The sequence below is a fragment of the Antechinus flavipes genome, chromosome 2 (genome assembly GCF_016432865.1).
Source record: "Antechinus flavipes isolate AdamAnt ecotype Samford, QLD, Australia chromosome 2, AdamAnt_v2, whole genome shotgun sequence".
NCBI lineage: Eukaryota > Metazoa > Chordata > Mammalia > Dasyuromorphia > Dasyuridae > Antechinus > Antechinus flavipes.
Genome location: NC_067399.1, coordinates 315,490,613 through 315,514,817, shown reverse-complemented (window position 1 = coordinate 315,514,817; position 24,205 = coordinate 315,490,613). Strand labels below are relative to the sequence as shown.

The window sequence follows — 24,205 nt, the reverse complement described above, 5'->3', positions numbered from 1 at the left end:
TGTTCAGTAACTTGTCCAGGATGTGCAGAACTAGTAGGTATCCTAGGCTAGATTTGAATTCTGACTTCAGGTCCTACTTTCTATCCAATGGGCTTTCTTCAAAGCTTAACTCCATCCTGCTGGAAGCTCATCTTGATTTCTCAGTGTGTGTGTGTGTGTGTGTGTGTGTGTGAATCTGTATATATACATGTGTAAATGTGTACATATGAATGTCTATGTGTATGTGGGTATATGTATATATTGATGTGTGCATCTGGGTGCATATATGTTATACATGTGTAGGGAGGTGTATTATGTATATGAGTATATACATGTATGGATCTGATGTGTGTATATGTATAGCATACATGTGAATGTGTGTATGAGTTCATATATGTATGTTTGTATAATTTAGGTATATGTGTATATATATGTCTGTGTATGAATATGTGTATATTATGAATGCATATAATATGTATATGTGTGTATGAATATGTATGTGTGTGTATATATGGAGGTGTGGGTATATTAATGTGTGTATATATGTATATATATGTACATGTGCATGAATTTGTGTGCACATGTGATTATATATGTATACATGTATGTGGATATGTCATGGTACAATACATTGTATGATCATGCTATATAGATGTACATGTGTGAGAGAATCTGTTATATATGTACGTATATTAACGAGTATATTGTTGTATGTGTGTATACATGTGTGTATGAATTTGTTATATATGTGTATATGTATACTTGTATATGAACCTATACATACATAGCTTATATGTATATATTATATATATATATACGTGTATGTTAACGAGTATATTGTTGTGTGTATACATGTGTATATGAATGTGTTATATATGTATACTTGTATATGAATCTGTACACCTACATAGTTTATATATATATATTATATGCATATGCATGTATGAGTATTATATTGTGTGGATGTATATGTATGTAGTGTACATGTGTGTGCATGTATATAAATCTGTGTATGCATATTAGTGTATATATGTATGAATCTGTGGATATGTGTGTAAATGTATAGTATATGTAGCGTGTGTATATACAATAAAAGGCAACTTATAGAAGGCCAGCTTTGAAGCCAAGACTAGGGGGATTCAGGATGCACCTCTAGCACACTACTATAAAAGTGTCTACTTGCAGGGGTAGAAGGAATCTCCTTATCTGGGAGTTACCTCTATCAAGGTAATCGGGCGTTCAAACTATTTTACATTAAAATGTCCACATACCAGTTCCCCTGCCTTCCCCCTCCCACCCAATTTCGGAGGCTGTTTTGTTTGTTTTAGGGCCCCACGCCCTGAGCTGAGCCCAGGTACCTTAATGCTTGTTGAACTGAACCTCCTAAAAACTTCTTTCGCCTAAAATCCTGACTTTCTGATGGAGGAGAGTGAACTCAAGACTCCAGTAGCCTACGAAGAAAGTACAACTCATCATCCCAAGAGCACTCGAGGGCTGGCCCAGCTTCAGCGCCACTAATGTTTCCTGACTGCTTAGTTGGGCGGGACACTGTCCTGGGCACGCAGGGCGCTCTGCACCTAGTTTCAATCCGCTCAAATTCTACTGAGCTTGCAACATTTTATCTTTGTCTTTAGTATGATTTCATTTTTTAAGTCGTAGTCCTTAATATACACATATACATATATATTTCCCAAATCAATCTTTGTCCCAATTCTTAGGATTTTCAAAATTCCCGACAACACCTTAAACTTCCAAGGACCCAAATATTTCCTTACACCTCCTAGAAGTCGGACGCATATATCTCCTTAGTTTCTCTCAAATTTAGCATCCGTCTCACAAAATGGCGATAAAAATGTATTGCGCATGCGGACTCTAAAGGCGCGCCCCTACGCTCTCCACCTTTTTTTTTTTTTAACCATAGAGATGTCCGCCTAGCAAGAAAGATAGTCTTCAGTAGAAAGATGCTGCCTCGCAGGACGCGTGCACTATCCCTCCCGTTCCACCAATCAACGGGCACCTAGAAAGAGGGGCGGCGAGGTCGATTCAAGTGTGGCAGCTGTTTCCGGTGGAAGAGGAGGGGAACGTTTGCAAAAGGGCCCTTCTAGGAGAACGAACTGGTCTTAAAGATTCCCATGGTTGTTCCGCTGGGTCACGTGGCTAAGGAAGGCCCTCACGGAGGCGGAGAGGAGAAGAAAAGGGGCGGGAGCGGGAGGAGGGAAACTCTCGGTTAACATTACGACAACGACGATGACGGGGGTTGTCATGGTGTCTTGGGGTCTGGTTTGCGCATGCGCCATCTGACAGCCTGTATTTGGTCCTGGAGTAGCGACCCCTGCCCCAGGTGAGAGAGAATAGAAAAGGCCTCACGGGCTGGAAGGGAACGGGGCAGAGCTGGGGAAAGTTGGGAAAGCGGCGGGGCTCACGACGCGGAGAATGTTAAAGGGCCAGCCGGTGGAATCAAGGAAGGGGGTGGGGGGTAAAGAAAGATTCAGAGACCTGGGTTTGGGGATCGCATCCCATCCTGTGTGACCTTGGGCAAGTCACTTAACTTGTCTGGACCGCCTTGCACCTGTAGCATAAAGGAGTTTGTGTGTAGGATCGATAAGAACTCCTTAAGCTTTCAATCTTGTAAAAAAAAAAAAAAAAGTTAAAGCGATAGGGAAGGGTAAGGTGTCGGAGAGCAGGGAAAGGCCAAGAAAGAAGGAAAACTTGAGGTCGGGGAGAAAGTGGGAGGACAAGTGTGGATCAAGATAAACTGACATTTATATAGTGCTTTACACACATTTTTTTGATTCTTACAACGACTCGGAGAAATGGACATTACCTACACAGGAGGAAAGGCTTGTGAGGCTGGCATCATCATTCACACGAGGAAAATGAGACTCTGAGAGGTTAAGGGAACTTTTGCTTAACCCTAGTCCCTGCTCCAAATCCTGTGCTTTTTCTCCTAAACTAGGATGCCTGAGGAGAGAAGGGGAGGTAAACAGCAGGTGGTGAAGAAGGGAAGTTGGGGAGGGGAGGGGTCCTGAGGAGAGGATGGGGAGGGGGAGCTGAGGGGTGAATGAGGTAAAGAGAGATTGAAGGAATGGAAAGGGAGAGAGTGGAGGAAAATGAGATAAAGAGGAGTGGGGGTGGATGGGCAGAAATGGAATGAAAGGAAGAGTAGAGTTAAGGGAGGGGAGATGAAGTGGAAAGTTTGGTAAGAGGGTAAAGGGCCGGGGGAAGGGGGCAAATGAGGGGGAGGGAACATGCAGGGGAAGATAGTGGGAAGGATAGATGAGTGTATGTGTGAGGTGGTGTGTCCCTTGATAGATTCAGCAGAAAAATAAGGCTACCTCCGAGTAGAGAGTATTCCAAAAGCTTCTAGTGGATCATGAGGTGTTCTTGGGGAGGGGGGAATGGTAGGACAGTCTGTGATAGAGTAGAAGTGAATGAACAGAAGAGAGTTTGGAATCAGAAGACTCTGCCTTTTGGTTGAAAGAGAAGCTGGCAACGCTGTTTGGTGCTTGGGGTGCGGGTCTGAGAAAGCCTACTTGTCCAAGACACCCTTGCAGTGTGTGTTGTTTGGGTGTTTGCCTCGGGCTGGTAGCCTGCCAGGCCCAGTACAGTTCCCGAGGTTTGCCCTCTTCTGGCCTGCCGAGCTAACAGGCTGGTGGATGTGATTTGCACAGATGTAATGTGGGCTGATGGGAGTGGGTAGGTGGTCATTGTCGTTGAAAGGCTTCTTATAGCAGATGGGAAATTGAGGCCAAGCTCTGTCATAAATCATTTTTTCTGAAGGGAGACAAGAAAGTGAGCTGTTGAACTGAACCAAATCCAGGAAGCTCTGTGGAATGAAGTATACCATTCCAATAGAGACTGGTCCGGGAGTGACACCGAAAGGGGTGGGAATGAATATGAAAAGGAATAGGAGTGTGGGAAAATTAGGCCCTCTCTCCCCTCTGTTAGAATACACGAATGTTGATTTATAATTCTGTTTTAGGAAATTCAAGATAGAGAATGAACTTGGGTACCTTGTTACTTTACTGTTCCAACTATATTTATTCTGTGCTTTTATTTGTAAAGAGTTACATTTCATCCTGTTTATTCTATCATATTGAGTTGATCTTAAGCTCTCAGTTACATATATACACTACTTTTTAAAAATAAACTTTTAAGAAAAGACTTCAGGCAAAGGTTAGCAAACTGAAAATATTACAGACCTATTCCATTTATATTTGGTTTTCTTTTCTTCTTTCTTCCTTGTTTTCTTTATTCTTACCTTTTTTTTCCTTCCTTCCTTTCTAGCACTCTTTTTTAAATGGCCCAGGTTCATAAGTGATCCCTTCTTTAGCTGGTAGCATAGCTATTGATTTGCAAAATCAATATAATTTTTAACCCATATCCTTTTAATTTGCCTGGTTGCCCTTGCCTCGCCTAGCATGTGTATACTACAGTGAACTAATGGACGGACCTGAGTAAAGAAGACCTGGTTTCAAATGCTGCTTCAGAAATAAGTAGTAGAATAAGTCACTTAACCTCTATTCTTCAGATTCCTAATCTGTAAAATGACTCAATGGTCTCTAAAATCACTTCCAGTTCTCAATCTATGATCCTGTGACTAATTTTTTTCACCTCAGCCAAGTTAGTTACTTTCTCATTTCTGTCTTGGAAAAGAGAAGACAGATTATATTTTTGAGCCATAAAATTGACTAAATCTAGGATTAATCTTATTAGTCCTTTGTTTGGAAATGTATAACCTTTGATTATGAAACAGTGAAGGCCTTTTGAATTATTGCACCAATAAAAGGTGTTACAAAAAGTTTCAGAAAGACAATGGACTGGGAATGGATTTTTATCATATTGTTGATTTTGTTAAAACCATAATTAATAGTTATAAACCATAGTTTGGAAACTACAATATATGGTTCTTGTTAATAGATTTGAATATATATAAATTTACATAGATTAATAGAAAAAATACTTTATTGTTGTTTTGTCCTTTCATGTGATCTTTGTACTCTGGGGACTCTCAAGAACTGTTGTTATATATATGGAAAAAAATCCTAATTACTGCCAGTTGTGACAGTTTATCTTGGTTAAATGCAATTCTAATAAGGTCCTAGAAAAATAATCCTAACACCTTTCACAGTAGAATTTTAGAGGTCTGTGAAGTAATTTTAGCCACTATCAGTCTATGCCAGAAATGAACAGATGACTTAGAGGCAGAGTTGAGCAATGAATTCTCGATCTCATTTGCCAATGGCCATTTAAATTTGTCCTTAATTTAGAAGGGAGAAAAGCAATGCAATTACTTTAGGTTTTGGTATTTTGCCATCTTGTGTAGCTCTTAGTCTGAGATCATTGGTAAATAAATGCCATCAGCCTATCTGCTTTCTCTCCTGTTGAGTGCCTCATTTGGTTCTATTTATTACAGAAATCTTCTGTTCAGTGGTTAATTTTCCTGATCATCATTCATTGAAAGGAATATGTCTCATTCCCCAGAGAGAAAAAAAATTAAAGATAAAATGTAGTTCTTAAGTCTGGTCTCATTTGAACCTTGTTGGGACATTAAGATTTCTGTTCTTTAGAAATAGAACTTTACATTAGGGACTTACATATAAAATTTCTGTTTACCATGATAAAATATATTTTGGTTTATTTGTTTTTGCCTATTACAGATATTCCAGGGCAGTGGATAGAGCACCAGGCTTGGAATTAGGAAGGACCCATCTTACTGTGTTCAAGTCCAGTGTCAGATACTTATTAGTTATATGACTCTGGGTAAGTCAATTAACCCTGTTTGCTTCAGTTTGCTCATCTGTAAAATGAGCTGGAGAAAGAAATGGGAAAGTCACTTTACTATTTTTGTCAAGAAAACTCTAAATGGTATTACAAAGTATCAGATGTACCTGAAATTCTTAAATAAAACAATAACAACAACAAACCACAGATGTTCTAGTGTTGATGCAAATTGTATAGATATGGAGGTATAATTTTGGGAATGGTTTTAGAGACAGAACCTGTGTTCAAATTTCACTTGATAGTGTCTTGATAAAGTGAATATAGTGCTAGGCTTTGAGTCAGGGATACTCAGGGTTAAATCCTGGCTCAGATATTTACTAGTAGTGTGATCCTGGGCTACTCATCTAATGTTTCTTTGTTTCATTTTTCTCATCAGCAATTATTAGAAGAGTTAGCATTTGTATAGTACTTTATGGTTTACAAAACACTATGAGTATTAACTGAATTGATTCCCCTTGTTATGTCCCCATTTAAGAAGATGAGAAAACTGGCACCAAGAGTTAAGGGATTTGCTAAGAATCATACAACCAATAAGTATCTGGGGCAGGATTTGAAATCAGCTTTTTCTGACTCTTAAATCCTATATTCCATCTATTGTGCTACCTAGTTGCCCTTTTGTAAAATGGATGGCTTGTAGGATCTTGTGATCTGGAAATCTATTTATGACCTTTTTACTTATCTCCAAATCTACAATTAGATTGGCTCTTCTCATTTTGTATGTGACAGAATAAAATCCAGTTTGTTAGTTAGCATAGCATACAGTAGCTATGCTAATTGTACAGTGATTTTTTAAAAAATCTTTTATTTAAAGAGGAGTGTTAGCTTTCTTCACTCAGACAGAACATTCTTAGATAGGAAACTTCCTATTGACTTCTTTACAAAAAAGAGTAAGGAACTCCTTTCCTAATTTCAGTTCTTCATTTTCATGCTTGTATTAGTCTGAATGATTATCCCTGAATCACATCTATTTCTATTTTGAATAGACCTGCAATTAATTTCCTAACAACAACAGTAATGTTCTTTACAAGAAAATTAAAATGTGTACATTTGTTCCATTTCACATAAAAGAACCTGATTTAATTAGAGATACAATTATACATTTTAGTCCACTGTTTTATCTGGGTTATCCAAACTGTCAAATTCATGTCCAGTACTGAAACATTACGTTTTCCACAATTCGGTGCAAAAAATGATATTTCCATTTCTGTCCTTTATGCACATAGAAATAAATGAGTAACTTGTCTAGGGGTTCTTGGTAATTAGAAATGAATTGTGTAAAGAACTCTGTTTGCTTAAATCAATCAAATGTTTTGCTAAATAACTATACTTGTATTGTGAAATTTGTTCACATTCAGACTGATCAAGCTCTCTGATGTGTTCTATTACAGTCAGGAAGGAGTTGAGCAAGCTTTAAACACCCTTAATTTCAATTTAATTTTAGTTTGGGTCCTTCTACTGCTTATTTATTAGTTGCTTGTGATTGCCAGAAGTTCTTGGCATTGCTGCAGTAGTATCTGTTCTTTTGCACTAGTCATCTCCCATGCCTGGAATGCTCTCAGGCTTCATGTCGTCCACCTCATAAAGCACCTTATTTCCTTCAAGATACCCTTTCTCCGTGAAGGCTTTCACAATTCTCCAATTGCTAAAGACTGACTGATTGAACTACTAGACTTAATTTTAGAACACATCTAGTAATTTATGATATGCAATCAATTGATTATTGGTCTAGTAAAAAAAAAAAGATCAGTTTTCATTTGTTAGTTGGGGAGGCTTTTTTTTTTTAATTATTTTTTAATGGTAGTTGTCTTCTGTGGATAATTGGGTAATGTCAGAACATTTAAGAAGACAAGGAAACAAAAGCCTTAATCCTAATTAAATATCAATAAATCTCATAAAATAAAATCACAAATGGATTATGAATTTTAAATATCACAAGAATTTGGGATACTTAGACTCAAGCTTATTGCTACATTTTTTTCTTAAGCACTGCTTTAGCAAAGCTCTTTGGGTTTTGGTGTTCCTTAGTGCCAGCCTTTTAGTACCCATTTAGTGTTTTCTTTACTAAACCTAAAAGGGCCTTTTTGAAAGAACTAAATCTGGGGAAGTGTCAGCTTCCACTGATCTGTCAATTGTGTGATTAGCTTTGTGACCCATTTCAGCATTTAACAATTTGGTTTCTGTGACCTTGGCCACATACCTTAACTTTTCTGAGGTACAGGTTGGTTTGTTTTGTTTTGTTTTGCCTGCAAAACAGAATTAATAATCTGGACTCTGCACTTTAAGGTTGTCTTGAAATGACTGTGTGAAAGAACTTTGTAAACCACAAAGTTCGATACAAATAAAGATGTTACTATTAATTTGCTGTTTATAAGTTTATCCTAATCATCCCAAAGTTTTTATCTTCTCTGAGAATCCACAAAACCTTTTTTATGACTTATTAAGCAAGCATCCTGCTTGGTACCTCATCCTCTCTTACTCTAACACCCTCTCTTTGAGTCCCTTTCTGGAAACTTTTATGCTCCAGCATTGTAGGGACTCCCCACTTGTGACACCCATCAAACATACCTGAACAGTAATCCACATGCCCATCCCTTGAGTAAAACATCTTGAACAACTAGGAATGATGGAAAGATAGTGAAGCAACTATCTATGACAAGTCTAGGAGCAATTTTTCCACTGGGCCATTACTCATTACCCCTTCCCTTTCTCTTCCTCTTTCTGCCTAAAATCTCAAATCTGGTTCCAGCAACCAAATACCCCTTTATTTCTCCTCTTCTCATTCTAGGGCTTAGATTGTCTTTGTGCAAGTTAGAACTGTTTCATTATAAAGTCCTATTTCTTTATGCCTTAATGACCTATTTGAATTTTTGTGAAAACTTATCCTTAAGTCTAAAAACTACCAGAATAGACAATAATTACCTTTGGGTAGTTTGCAGATGGTTTGGGCTAAGTATTGAAAGAGTAGTGGTACTGAGAGAAAGGCTAGGCTATGCTTTGAGACTTTAAATTTTGTGCTGTGAAGTAGGATCTGGTCCAAAAACATCTATTTCATCTCAGAAATAAAAGTAAATTGAGAAATTATTAGCTGTTCTAAAAATTTACTATTCTAGTAAAATGTTTCTTTGTTAAAGATATGCAAAACTTTCAGTTGACTACACTTCAACTCGGAAATGAAACTAAAGTCCCCATATATTAAATTTGGGGAGAAATTAATCTACCAACTAAAATAAATATTTGTTCTTTGAGGTCTATGAGAAGACAGAGCAGAAGCTGGAAGGAGCTAGTTGCTGTGTGTGTGTGTGTGTGTGTATGTGATTTGCTCTACTCCAATGAAGTTGTTTCTCCAGCTCCTAAGACATAAGGACTTCTTATTTGATTGTTATCCTAAGGTTGTCGAGATGGAAAGAGTGTTGATGAACTGGCTTCCTGCCCAGTGAGAATATGGAGAGAAAAGACCCACCCAGAAGCAGCCCAAGAAGGCTGTTGGCTAAACTCAGCAAAGTAATGGAGAAGAAACAAATGGCTCATCACTTCAGCATGGCAACTGCTGAGTCAGATAAGGACTCTGGATTTTCAGGTTAAAAATACTTTTTGTTATCTTTCATCCATTATAGGGGGTAGCTAGGTGGTACCATAATGCAAAGAGTGCCAAGCCTGGAGTCAGGAAGATTCATCTTCCTGACTTCAAAACTTTCTTCAAACTCTTACTAGCTGTGTGACCCTGGACAAGTCACTTAACCCATTTTGCCTCAGTTTCCTCATCTGTAGGATAGCTGGAGATGGATAGCAAACCACTCCGGTACCTCTGCCAAGAAAATCTCAAATGGGGTCACAGAATCAGAATAACTGAAAATGACTGAACATCGATACATCCATTATAACGGCTTGTTTTCAAAATCTCCTCCACTCATAACATACTTATATGACTAGATGAGATACTTTTATCTGCAGGATAAATTTTAGAAACTTGAAAATAGTTTGTGTGTGTGTGTGTGTGTGTGTGTGTGTGTGTGTGTGTAGTGTCTGAAGACAAATTTGAATTCAGGACTGCTGCTCTATCCACTGTGTCACCTAATTGCCCCCAAAATAGTTATTCTGATATCACACTGTAATATTACATTCAAAGTACTTGCCAGCAATGTCAGGAGATTGGGACATCTAGTTACAGCTTGATCTCTGAGTTTTAAACCAAATGTTTCCCACTATTGCAGGTGGTTGCAAGAAAAAAATACTTCAGTGCTCATGCTTCTGTTGTTTCAGCTGTTTTGTCCACACGAATAGCTTATCAGACTGCAGGAAAAACACTTTTGCACATTGTTAATCATTAACAATTAAGAAATCAGCTCAATAAAATTACTGTGTGATGTGTTAAAATAACTTATTTGCCAGAAATTAACTTTTAGAACATTCAGCACATTGTTCTTAATTTTTGTTTTTCTCCTTCAAAGTTCTTGGAGTAATCTGTGGGTATTTTGGTGATAAACATGTGAAATAAAGATTAGTACCATATATTTTTTACACAGAAGAAAAATATAGGAGGAGACACAAACATATAGAATAGTTTTTATTATTTATATGTTACTAATATATAAAATATATATATGTATTATACATATATGTCATATATATGTTTTTATATATTTAAAAACAACAGAATTTCAGTTTCATATCAGAATCTTATGCCAAATTCTTGTTCTTTTTCTGTGTTAAAATGTTAATTTTTGTTACTGGTTGTTAATAATAAAAATTTTTAAGATATTAAAATATTAATTTTAAGCTTGAAATAATGCTGTATAACTCGAATTAAAGTGGGCTGGGGATTTTCATTTTCTCTTCAGTTTTTTTTATATTTTACATTAGGAATATAAACCCTCTTTATAGAATTCTAGATTGTATAAGTACAAAGAGCTTGCAAATTTCCTTATAATTTTTAAACCTAAGCTAAACCTAAGCTAAAAGAGCTAATTTTATACATAAGAAATTCCCCCCATTTAGACTTCCATTGAGGTTCAGTTTATGTTCCTTCTGATGAGAGGGATTTAAATATGAATCCCTGTTCAGAAGAATCTGATTGGAATCCTACAATTCATTGCAATCAATGACTGCCAAATAGCCATCAAGTAGCATTCATTCTGGTATGAGCCCCTCATCAATAACAGTGGCCATTGAATAAGACTAATGCTATAAGGTAGAAGAAAGTTGTCCAATAGCTGCAGATTCAATTAATTATTTTTCTGATTTTTCCCGACATCAGATGGAAGCTCAGAATGCTTAAGCTCTGCAGAACAAATGGACGCAGAGGATATGCTGAACACTCTAAACTGGCATGGAGAAGATGGACCCCGACACAACTCCACAATAGCAAGTAATTCCTTTCCAGCTCTGTCTTCCATGGTTGTCATGAAGAATGTGTTGGTCAAACAGGTAAGGATCACTGAAAAAAAATGTCTGTACTTTCCATTTTTAAAAGATTTATTCTTTTTATTTGACTACTTCAAGTCAGGAACATAAATGGTACCATTTTTTCCCCCAGTAGATTTTATATATACATATAAATTTGTGTGTGTGTGTGTGTGTGTGTGTGTGTGTGTATCACACACACACTTTCATTCTATTAAGGACTTTTGTCTTTTTATCTTCTGTCCTCTGAATAAAGCAAAGGTTTTGGGATCATGTCAGAAGAGAACAGATTAGTGCTGAAATTTTCTATTACGATGAAAATGTTAATCTTCCACTCACTAACATAGCTAAAAACGATGATTATGAGAACTTTAATATGTAAGTCCTGTAAACACATTTGGCAGTCCTTTAATTATATACAAAGGAATCTGTAATGCAGCCCTTCCAGATGGGCAATCCTCTTGGGTGGCATTTTATTATTTTAGAGTGCTGTCTTATCAGTTACTAGGCCAGTTTAGTATTTCTGAGCATGGCAAATATGAAAAAGTGATATATAAAGTCATTTTATTTAGATTTAGATATATTTTTGGTTGTCAAGGAATAGAAGGCAAAAAAAAAAAAAAAAAAACATGTTTAGAATGTGAGATAGGAAAAGTGGTTAGAAGATTTTGATAACCCTAGAATTTCATCTTTAGAATTTGGGAATTTATATGAACAGTTTAAGCATCCACTCACTGCTTAAACACAAAAGGAACAGAAGATTGTGCCTTCTGGTATACAGAGGTCTGGGGACAAGAGCAGCCACTGATACTTATTTAATAGATGAACTCTTTTATATGTGTAGTCTTGACCAGATTCAATAGTTAGCAATTATGGTACAATGGGAGTATGCAAATTTGTACTTTAATAATACACATTATATAATAACCATGTAATCATGAAGGAAAAGATGACCCAGGTTTACAATTTAAGCAGAGCTTTAGAGCTATGAATCTATTTGTGATTAGCAAAAGCTGAGGAACAAAATGCTTACGCCCAAAAATCACTTAAGGAAAGAGCTTTTCATTCTCTACGGTCAGAAAAACATGATTCTTATAGTGATGAAGACCATCCTTCGTTGAGGAGAGTATCTTAGAAAAAAATGCTTTGAATAGCTGTGACTTTTACATCTTAGTTTGCGTGGTTTAAAAAACATGATTTTAATATCACAAGAAACATTAGCATTATAACTATTTCCTGGTTCTTTCTGGGAGAACAATATTGATTTCTAGCAGGGAAGCCTAGTGGCATTTAGTGAATTACGAAAAAAGATATTGTTCAGGAAATCATCTCTCAGCTGCTATTGCAATTCTCAATGAAAAGCAAGATTAAAGGTAGTAAATAAAAGCTAATTTAAATGTCTTTGAACTACTAGTCTTATCCTTTTGCAGCTTTTATTTGTGTTTCTTTTTCTCTGAGCTCCTTGCTTCTTTTTTTTATGTATGTGGTTATAGCTTTTCTTTGTTGTAGACCAGGCTGGTCGAAAATTGATGATAATCCAGGGTTATGTTCTGAATGTGCTTTTCCAGCAGTGCCATATTCTTCATATGATGGGCTAGAAAGGCTGCTGTGGTATATTGGGGTAGAAAATCTAGAGAATGACAAGAATGGAGAATTAATTCTTACCTTGCTAAGTGTTTGGTGTTTTGTTTTTGTTTTTGTTTTTTTAGGACCCTTTTTGTTGTTTGTATGATAGGTGGTGAAGCATATTGTTTCCATTTTATGATGTTCTTTGTGTGTTATTAGGTAATATGCTCTGTCCTTTGCTGTACTGTTTAACATATTTTTATTTTCCTCTTGTGTGGGTTATAGTCCCATTTACTGGTTAGTTGTTACCTTGACAAAATCTTTGTTGAAAGTGGGCCCCAGTTTCTTATCTGTAAAAATGAGGGAGTTTGGTTATAAGAGATCAAGTTCTTGTCTAGCTTACAAATTTACATAAATTTGTATGTGATACTTGGCTATAAAATAATTTTTCATATCTAATAACTAAGGCAGATGGCCTTTAGAGCAGTGGACATATTGTATTGTGCTAAAGTGTACCAGTGAAACATTCTTATAAATAATGATGGGTTAAAGGGAGGGGACATTCTAACAACATAGGACTGGAATACAGTGAAACAATCAGCATTTACCTTATAACTCTCCCCTTTTTTCTGACTCACTCTTATAATGTGAGTCTGAATTAGGAACAAGATAAAGTTCTGCTTTGTTCTTGGCTAAAATAGTCACTTTACTCCTCTATTTTATTCCTAGTCTAACATATCCCTAGGCATTCAGATCTACTCTTTGTTTGGTTATAAGACATCTATCCTGTGTGTTTGTCTTGCAAAACAGTGCTCAAATCTCAGAATTAAATGTTTTTCTGGGTTTATATTTTATAGTAGGGTGACCTCGAATTGACTTATACCTTTATAAGATCCTTTTGAGGATCTCCTTCAAAACTGGGATGCAACTGGACCAGCTCGCAGGAGTTAGGGTACAATCCTATCTGAATCAGTGATTTAAAGGTCTTATATGAGACATACCACCAAACACTTTATGTCTCTCAGGTTTCATTGCCTTAAAAACAGAGAGCAATCATCTACTGCAAGCTTCACCCAACTTGAGGGTCAAATTTATGAAAATTTGAAGAAATGGATCTATTTGTGAATGGAAGTTGACTTTACAACAAATTTAAATGCAGTAAATACTTAAGTTCTTACTATGAACAAAATATTGTTTTGTGACTACAGAAACAAAAATAAAGCAACCCCTGCCTTACAGAAGTTTATATTCAATTTGGGGTAGAAGACAGATATGATATATTGGCAAAGAAGCAAGATACAAGGTAGAGAGTTAAGGGCCCAAATGAGAGAACACTAATGCTTGGATGAATCAGACTTAAGAGAGGAGATGGCTCCCGGTATTATGTTTGTTGTTCTGAAGAATTTCTAATGTAGTTATTAAGTCCACAAAATCATACAAGCTGATCCTTGAAGGAAGATAAAGATTCAAAAAAAAAAAAATCCAGATGAGGAGGGATTGTTCTAGATATTAGAGAAGATTTGTGTAAAGGCAGGAGATGACATTGAGTTCAGAGTCCACTGAGCAAAGTCCAATTTGGCTAGAACATAGTGTAAAGGACTACATAGTACTAGGAAAAATAGGAAGGAAATAAGTATGTTAGGTACCTGTTTTTTCTAGACACTGTTCAAAGTGCTTCATGTATATTATCTCATTTGATCCTCACAAAAACTTGGAGAAATAGGTGCAGTTATTGTCCCCATTTTATAGTTGGGAAACTGAGGCAGGCAGAAGTAAAATGATTTGTCTAGAGTCACCCAGCTAGTAAATATCTAAGGCCAGTTTTGAACCCACATCTTCCTGATTCCAGGTCCAACACTGTTCATTGTGCTATTTAACTGCCTGCCAGAAAGCTAAGTTGCAACCAGATTGTAGAGGACCTTAAATGCCAAACTGAGAAATTTATATTTTTATCCCAAAGATCGTAGAAAACTCCTGAAAGGTTTTTTTGTTTGTTTTTTAAAGCTAAGAAGTGATATGATCATACCTAGATTATTTTGGCAACTATATAAAAAGATGGATTAGAACGGGGAGGGGGACATTTGTATTAGGGACACAGATTGGTTGGTTATTACATTAGTCCAGTTAAAAGATGAGAGTCTGAACTATGGTTGTGGCATCTTGAGTGCAGAGAAGGGAATGGACTACAGATATTTGTGGGCATAGAGTGGACAGAGCTTGCTAGATAATTGGCTCTGGGGTACTATGAAGGAAGACCCTGAGGTTACAAAACTCATTGATTAAGGACTATGGTAATTCTCTAAATAGGAAAATTGAGGAGAGAGGGAGATTTAGAGAGGATGGTCATGTTCAGTTTTTAATTTGTAAAGCTTGAGTTGCAAACCACAACATTTAAGTGAAGATATTCCATGGGTAGTTTATAATATGTAACTGGAATTTGAGAGATTAAAGCTGGATTTATAGATTTGAAAGTTATCTATATAAAGGTGATAGTTTGAAATCATTGAAGTAGATGAGACAAGCAAGGAAGAGAACTTGGAGAAGGATAAAGATCAGATCAAGTTTTGGGAGAACATTACACTCTAATTATGGAGGTAGAGAGGGCTAATAATCCAGCAAAGGAATGCTCATTATCATGTATGCTAAGGAAAGACTGACTTCATTCCTGGCCCTGCCACTTACAATCTGTGTAATCTTGGGCAAATCACTTAAATTTCTCTTTAATGACTTCAGAGATCCCTTTTAGCTCTTAAGGCTGTGACCATATGATCCTGAGGAGAGATTAGGTGGGAGAAGAGGAGGGTCAGCATTCCCAAAATCTGTAGAAAGAAGGAAGAATCAGGGCTGAGACAAAGCCATCAAATCAGAACTGGAAAAGAGGAGTTTCAGTAGAGTGGTGAAGGGACTGAGAACTATGTGAGTGGTAAGGAAGTGAAGGCAGTAAATTTAGATGACATTTTCTAGGTGTTAACAATGGAGAGGGAGAAATATAGGATGATACCTTGAGCCTATATTTCATGTGTTGGCATTACATTTTTAACTTGATGTCAGAAATGGTATCATACTTTATTATCACCTTAGCTATGACCCTAATTATACAATAACTCCAGCTACCGGCAACTAAGTGACACCTTTGGAATAAAAATGTTTGTTTTCTATTAGAAAAGGTGTTAAAATGAAATAGCTTTTCATTATTTTATAGGGTTTGTAGTCAGAAACACAGATTTTGAAAGGACTTCTTTCAGATCATGACTGTGATGTGATCCAGATTTGTTATATATGCCATGGAAACCCTGTTTGTGGGGGTTAGAGAGATGTAGGAACCTTTCTGACAATTCTGATTGATGCTTTGTTAATCTTATAAGTATGTAAATTGTGGTAATGGAGTTCTTTTCCTTTCTTCTTTTCAGGGCAGAAATTCATCCCATCTCCAGTCTTGGACTGTCCAGCCTTCTTTTGAAGTGATTTCAGCTCAGCCACAGCTAGTATTCCTTCATCCATCTGTGCCGCCTCCTGTTAATCCATATCCTGCTGGTGAGAAGAAAAATGACTCCAGAAACTACTTGCCTATTCTAAACTCTTTCACCAAAATAGCTCCACATCCAGGCAAGAGGGGCCTTGCCCTAAACCCGGAGGAAAGAGGAGAAACTGGTATGCAGAAACGAGTCTGTACAGAGAGACACAGGACAAGTTTGTTTTCTGTCGGGTCAATCAAGACTAATAGTTTGTCATCAAATTCTTCTCCAGTGCCACCCAACACAAAACTTGCTCAGGACTCAGTTCAGCAGAATCTGTCACCTTTGGTGGCAAGTAGAAATCTACAAACAGTTCCTGATAGTCCAGCAGCATCTAACAGCCATATGGCTAAAGCTCCAAATCTGGCCTTTGCTTCCCCTGCTAGCCCCCTCGGCTCATCTGATAGCACTTTGCATAGATTAGAGAGTCCCATGACACTTTCGGCATTATCAGCTCCTTATGGCCCACCTGGAGCAGGAGACCAGCTCTGCCACGCTTCAGAACCTTTCCCTGAGCAACGGCAGAGCAAGCATAGGCGCTTCAGGAACACCCTGGTCATCTTGCATAGATCTGGCTTATTGGAGATCACTTTGAAAACCAAGGAATTGATTCGTCAGAACCAAGCAACACAGATTGAACTGGATCGACTGAAAGAACAAACCCAGCTCTTGCTGGAGGCTACAAGGGGCAATGCTCCTCAGGCTTGGGCTAGGTTACAATCATCTTTAACATCTGTGTCCAGTCCAACTGGAAGTCACTTTGAGGTGTTATCTGCTCATACAAACTTAGCATAGGAGGCATATTTTGCCATCATTTGAAGTGAATCTAGTGATTGACTGATAATTTGCTTCTATCCCCCTAAGCTTCTAGAGAAGCTTTTATTTTTGTTTTATAGTTTAAGAACATACCTAAAGGTTCATTTGTGAGAGCACTTACCATTCATTGGCTCTTGTGGCTAATCTGTACATGTCCATATTATGTAATACTTCAGCAGAAACCTCAGGTTAGAGCTGTCCCTGAACTCTAGTAGTAAAAATCAAGTAGTAGAAAAAAGAGACACATGCAGTGGGGATAGAAAAGATTATTCTTCTGAGCTCTCCTAGCAATTACCCCCTCATCATCCCACTCATTAAGCAGGTTTACAGGCACATAGCATGGGAGAAATACACACACACACACACACACACACACACACACAGAGTGGGTCCTATAGCATCTATAAGACTGAAGATTAGGAAACTTCTGTTTTAATGGATCTTTGCTGACTTGTCTTAATCACATATAAAAACGAGCGGATGTGTGTCTGCATCATTGCCAGATATAATGCCACTTGGTTCAAACCCTCAATTCCTTTGGTACATAATATGCAAAGCAGCCTAAGCACTTAAGATTTCATTGTCTTGAACTGGAGAATTGAGATGAAACTGTAATAGCATTAAACTGACATTAGTTATAGATTTTTACTTACAAACCAGATTGCTCTACATCAAGATCTCACACCTAAGCAAAATAATTTAAGATTTCTGAAGTATTTAGTGGATTACATAACATCTAGAATCCTCTGATAAAAACTTGGCAGGGGTTTTTGATGAATTGATTGCTGGACTTGGTGCCTGAAGAGCTAAGATGCTTTTGTTTTTATCTGTCTAGTTCAAGAGGCTATGCTTTTATTCCTCATCAGCTATGAGATAACTGGTTTTGTATCAGATCTAAAACTTCTCATGTCAATTTGAGGTGATTCCCAAAGTAAAGTTTACCCTGTATTTTCCTCATTCCCTTGAAAGTCTGAGGAGAAACATTTTAGGCGGTATACCTTGAAATCTGTAAACTTTTTCAATTGTAAGCTTCTTTTCAGGCTTATCACTTTCCCCTCAAATCCTAAAACTTATGTTGGCTTCCAGTGTTAGAGAGGGTTGGGTAATATCATAACATCTTCCATCATCTTTTTGAGATTACTGAAACTGCCCTAAAGACTTAGATAGCTGATCCTAGTCATACAGAAAAGAAGAATGTAATCAGATTTTTCAGACTTGATAAAAGCATGATGTTTTTCTGTTGGAGTAGAAAGATAAAAACAAGGTTTTTATATGAAAAAAAAAGAAAACTTTTTAATCCTTTGATTTAAATATTTCATTATCTCGAGATCTCAATATGTAGGAAATAATTTTCATTATGAAGACAATAGAAAAATCCTCAGAGACTTCAACTTTTCAACTGTAAGGAAATTCTTGAAATTTAAGGAAACTGAAGGTAATCCTCTTTATCTTATAAGAATAATTCTAACATAATAAAAAATTTCATCCTTGGGTCACAGGAAAAGGACCCACTACCACTCCCTTCCTTTGGGTATTCAGAAATTAGGATTTTGAAGCAGTTGATTTCAAAAGAATTATACAACATAGATATTAAAAATTCTTCTTGCACTTATCTATACTCACCTCTAATCAGTGCAGAATTTTTACCTACCTTGTGTTTTCTTGAGGAAGTTAAATTAAGAGCAAATTATGGCACTAAACAGAGTCTCTTGTACTTTGAAGATCTTCTCTTGGCCCAACTTGCTTACTTCCTCTGAATCTGTTTGTATGGTACTAGAGCAGTGGCACACTGTGCACCCTGCTAAGAAAACTTCCTTTTGGCAGATCAATTTGGCATTGAAGCTATAGAGCCAGGTGCATTCCGGAACAGCCTGGACACCACTTATGAGCCTTACTGTTTGGCAAAACTGAAAACACTTACTGGGAACCAAATTAATTTCATCAGAAAAATCCTCAGTGGATTTGTAAGCTTCTTGTACTCTTCCCCTATTAAGGTTTACATTTTGCTTAGTGTCATAGCAAAAGATGATGAAGTCTGCCATTGATCCTTATTACTAAATGGAAATAGGAAACAGATATGATTCAGGATGATCTTTCTGTTCTAGATCTTCCCGTGTTAAAAGTCTTAAGACATTATATAGCATGGGTTTTTCTCTAATGAAACTGTAAGTAGCTAGATCTGAGTAGAGAATCTAAGCTTGGGAAGGTGGAGGGAGCTGCATTGAAGCCAGCAAACTGGAACAGAAACCAGATCTGCATGTGAGAGAACGACTCTTGGGCTGATCAGGAAGATATATATCTGCTTCCTTGGTTGGATAAAGCTGTAAGTACCATTGGTCTTGCAGATGTGTACATGGGTCTATATATGAAACAGCAAACTTTTTTTGTGAGTAATAAGTCAGTCTTGGCTTAGACCTTATCCAAAAGGTGCCCAAGATGTATTTTTGGCTCATAGAATTTTAGCTGTTACTATGAACAACATGGAAATGCCTCTAGGAAAAAAAGTGGTGTTGGATTAAATTGGTTATGGAAATGGAGTCAATGAAGTTTATAATCGATAAAATTTTTATTGCTTTTTTTTTTAACTGTAGAGTTGATAGCTGACTCTCCCTTCTTCTCCCCTCCTAGTTTCATGCTACCTATAGCTAGGTCATAATTGTTGTGCATACATTAATATGCATATCCAGCTATGAATGCTATAGGGTAGAAATTGATTAACCAATCTTTTGGGAGAAGGATGCAATTTTGCAGAAATTGACTTGACTGTGAAATTTGAAAGAGAAATAAAAGTCACCTACTTGAATAACATTTGGTCTTTTTCACTTTAATAACAGAAGTCTGTGATCTTTTGGGGGGCAGAGAAGAGATATTCTCTTTGTACAATATAATGCTTTGCTCTGAGAAGTTAAGAGCATGTTAGCTGACATCCATAGTAAATATTTGAATTAATTTCAGACCTTTCAAACTTTTAAAAATTTTAAACTGGTCCTGTGATTTGATCAGTTTGGGAAATTGTTGGTGTGGAAACTGTCTTATAGTAATGCAGATTGGCCATTTACCCATAAGTGATCATTGGAGAGAATGACTGAGATATTGCTAATCTGGGGAAAAGTGACCTGTCATCTCACACAGCTAATGTGAATCAGAGGCAGTACTTGAACCCAGGTTATCCAGACTGATTCCAAGACCAGTCTTCCCATAATGCCATGTTTCATCTCCCCATTACTCATGGTTTTTTGTTTGGGTTTTTTTTTTAATTATAGCTTTTTATTTACAAGATATATGCATGAATAATTTTACAACATTGACAATTGCCAAACTTTTTGTTCCAATTGTTCCCCTCCTTTTCCCCCACCCCCTCCCCCAGATGGCAGGTTGACTAATACATGTTAAATATGTTAAAGTATAAATTAAATACAATATAAGTATACATGTCCAAACAGTTATTTTGATGTACGAAAAGAATCAGACTCTGAAATAGTGTACTATTAGCCCGTGAAGGAAATCAAAAACGCAGACGGACAAAAATATAGGGATTGAGAATTCTATGTAATGGTTCATAGTCATTTCTTTCACTGGAGTTCTTTCACTGGGTGTAGCTGGTTCAATTCATTACTGCTCTATTGGAGCTGATTTGGTTCATCTCATTTCTGAAGATGGCCATGTCCATCAGAACTGATCATCATATAATATAGTATTGTTTTTGAAGTATATAATGATCTCCTGGTCCTGCTCATTTCACATCAGTTCATGTAAGTCTCTCCAGGCCTTTCTGAAATCATCCTGCCGATCATTTCTTATAGAACAATAATATTCCATAACATTCATATACCACAATTTATTCAGCCATTCTCCAACTGATGGGCATCCACTCAGTTTCCAGTTTCTGGCCACTACAAAGAGGGCTGCCACCAACATTCTTGCACATACAGGTCCCTTTCCCTTCTTTAAAATCTCTTTGGGGTATAAGCCCAGTAGTAACCCTGCTGGATCAAAGGGTAAGCACAGTTTGATAACTTTTTGAGCATAGTTCCAAATTGCTCTCCAGAATGGCTGGATGTGTTCACAATTCCACCAACAATGTATCAGTGTCCCTGTTTTCCCACATCCCCTCCAACATTCCGCATTATCTTTCCTTGTCATTCTAGCCAATCTGACAGGTGTGTAGTGGTATCTCAGAGTTGTTTTAATTTACATTTCTCTGATTAATAATGACTTGGAGCATCTTTTCATATGGTTAGAAATAGTTTCAATTTCTTTGTCTGAGAATTGTCTGTTCATATCCTTTGACCATTTATCAATTGGAGAATGGCTTCATTTCTTATAAATTAGAGTCAATTCTCTATATATTTTGGAAATGAGACCTTTATTAGAAACTTTGACTGTAAAAATGTTTTCTGGGTTTTGTTTTTTGAAGAGAAAACTGGAATGTGGGGTTAGAGAATGAAGGTATATTAAAAGCCCAAATTCATTGACCTAAGTTTTTCATATTTCATAAGCAAAAGATGTCCATAACTTTTAATTAGGGAACATGAGAGATCTGGGATTCATCAGGCACATTGGCTTATGTTTTTGGATCCCCAAACTTAATTTCAGTTAAAATTAAAGAATGTGTGAGATAAACAATTTCATTCATTCCTGCCCTCTGAACCTGCCATACTTTCATAGATACCTAGTAAATGGCTTTTCTGTTAGCGATGTCACTCTTTTCTTGTCCTTGGGCTTCCTTATTATTTTCCAAGCATCTCTACCCTCAGTTTCATGACACCAGTGATCTGAAGACTGGGAGATAGAAATGCTAGGAACTTTTGTTGTACAATAGAAGTATATTTCTATTTAAAAGCATATTTTAAATAAAATGGAGCACATAACACAGGCAAAAATGACTAAAGAAACTACTACTTTTGAAGCAAAATTACTATCTTTAAAAAAAAAATCTGATGTTTCCCTGAGAGATGGTTTCCAGGGAGTTAAAGGAAGAGAAATTAAGCACTGTGTTTTCATATGCAGTAAAAGTATGTCTACAACTGTATTCTCATATTCTCTAGAACCTGTAGAGATAAGAGAGTAGTTCATTCAGCCATTTTATTTATCTGGATGTGACAATCAAAAAAAAAAAAAAGAGAGAAACCTATATTAGAAACTTTTTAAGATACACCAGTGCCTTTTCAAAGAGCTTTGAGTAGGCCTACATTTAGAAATGGTTCTTTTATATCTTGTGTGTTTTCTCGTATATTTCTTTCTTTGAAAGTCTTTTATGTGAAGAGTTTTTGTGTGAAAATGACCTTGTTAATTCATCTAAGATTACCTATTTGCTAATGTACCTGCTAAACCATTATCCTATTGACAGCCAAGTAGATTTTTTTTTTAAATGGTTTTAAAAATGGACTGTGGTCCATTTAGAAACAGATTTGCTATGAAATTGTTGGGAATAAGTCTTGCTAGCTTATAGCAATTCCTCAGTTTTATGAAAATTCTATTTATAGGTATATAGGACTCAGTTAAATGGATTTTTAGGCTAAGAACCGTTGGTAGCAAAATCAGTGAATTGCTCTTTTTAGTGGCTTTGCATTGCTTATGATTTTGCATTATCTGACTTCAGTTAATGAAAATTCAGAGCACTGTAAAAAGACTAAGAATTATTATTCTCCAAAGAGGCCTTAAACTTGAAGTTAGACCAAATGTTGTCTTTTTTTTTTCTGGTAATTATCATTCTCCAATCAATCACCCCCTTCATAAGTGGGACATGATGTCATTTTTTATATTTTGGGGAATATGCCAACTTTAATTATGAAATAAATATCTATTTTTGTCTGGATTTCTTTGCCCACTACCAGGAATGAAGTCTATTTGCCTTTTATTATGTAGGTCTTAATGTCGATTTTAATGTAGTTTCATTGTAGTCACAAATTAGAGACTATACTTTGTAATAGCTTTATCCTGATTCCAGCCTTCTGTATAATACTTTTTTGCAACACCAAATGAGGGAGTAAAGATGGAAAAAGAGCTACCAAAAAGAATCAGCAGTATTAGAACCTGCTCAGAGAATGGCAGCAGAAACTGACAAATTCATCTTTGTAATAGAAGCCTTTATTTCATAGTACCTCATTTTCTTCCTTTTTAAGAGGAGTAGGATGGTACTTACTATGTACTTGACTCAGAGATGTTGGGGAAGTGTAAGATTTCCAAAGTGCTTTAAAGTTGCTTCAAAGAATGGTACAAGATATCACAATATCAGTGTGCAGATAAATATTTTGAATTCTAGTGATAGAATCCAGGATAAGGACCCTTAAGTAACATTCTCAACGTCTCAATTGTCACGCACTTGGAATTAAATCATAGATGCCATTGATTTTCAGCCAAACTTCTTATGAGAAATCAGGGCTCGTTTTCACTTGCTCACTTAAAAATTGTTTTTTACAGACACTTTTTTGGGGTGGGAAGGTTCTAGCTTCATTTTCACTTCCCAGTAAGTCTCTGTAGAGCTCTCCTGTGTGACAAAGAAGTATAATTAACCCCAAAAAAGCTGATAAATTGACCTTGCCTGTAATATATGTGCCTCATTCCATCCCTAAAGTTCAATTCAAGTCAAAAAACATTTATTAAGTGCTTAATATGTTCCAGGTACTGTTCAGAGAATACAGATAAATGCCAAAAGAAAGATAATTCCTGACATCAAAGAACTTTTATTTTAATGGGAGATTATACATTTAGGGGAATATACATTTCATTAAGAATATACATAAAAGGAGGGAAAATAAGGGGAACATTGTAGAGAAAGTCCAGGAGAGTTTAGAGACCATTCAGCACTGGGACAGAATGATTTCTCCAAATCAGCCTGACTTTATCACCTGCCTCATCATATCCCCACTCAGACTCCACTGGTTTCCATACTACAATGGAGACATGATTCCCCACCACCACCAAAATCACTATCACCTCCCCTCCCCAAAGAAAAATCTCCAATTTGAGAGGACCAACTATAAACTTCTCTGCTTGGCATTTAAAAGCCTTTCATAGATTGACTCACCTCTTTTTCCTAGTTTATATATTACTCCCTTTCACAAGATCTGTACTAGCTAGACTGATGTCTTTTTGCTGTTCCTCACACCTGACACCACATATTTCTTTGCTTTTGCATAGAC

At 36.6% G+C, this 24,205-nt stretch overlaps 1 protein-coding gene across 3 annotated transcripts; it reads left to right on the top strand.

Annotated features, from left to right (window-relative positions):
• Nucleotides 1–2,041: 2,041 nt before the first annotated feature.
• On the top strand, nucleotides 2,042–19,868 carry CIPC (CLOCK interacting pacemaker). 3 transcript variants are annotated; one of them, XM_051977527.1, is made up of 5 exons: nucleotides 2,042–2,320; nucleotides 5,640–5,742; nucleotides 9,153–9,340; nucleotides 11,018–11,187; nucleotides 16,140–19,868. In XM_051977527.1, the coding sequence occupies exons 3-5, from the start codon at nucleotides 9,205–9,207 to the stop codon at nucleotides 17,037–17,039; spliced, it is 1,206 nt and encodes a 401-aa protein (XP_051833487.1). In that variant the 5' UTR covers nucleotides 2,042–2,320; nucleotides 5,640–5,742; nucleotides 9,153–9,204; the 3' UTR covers nucleotides 17,040–19,868. The 3 variants fall into 3 exon arrangements, with proteins under 3 accessions (XP_051833487.1, XP_051833488.1, XP_051833489.1); XM_051977528.1 differs by having other exon boundaries at nucleotides 2,042–2,870; XM_051977529.1 differs by having other exon boundaries at nucleotides 2,042–2,958.
• Nucleotides 19,869–24,205: the final 4,337 nt, after the last annotated feature.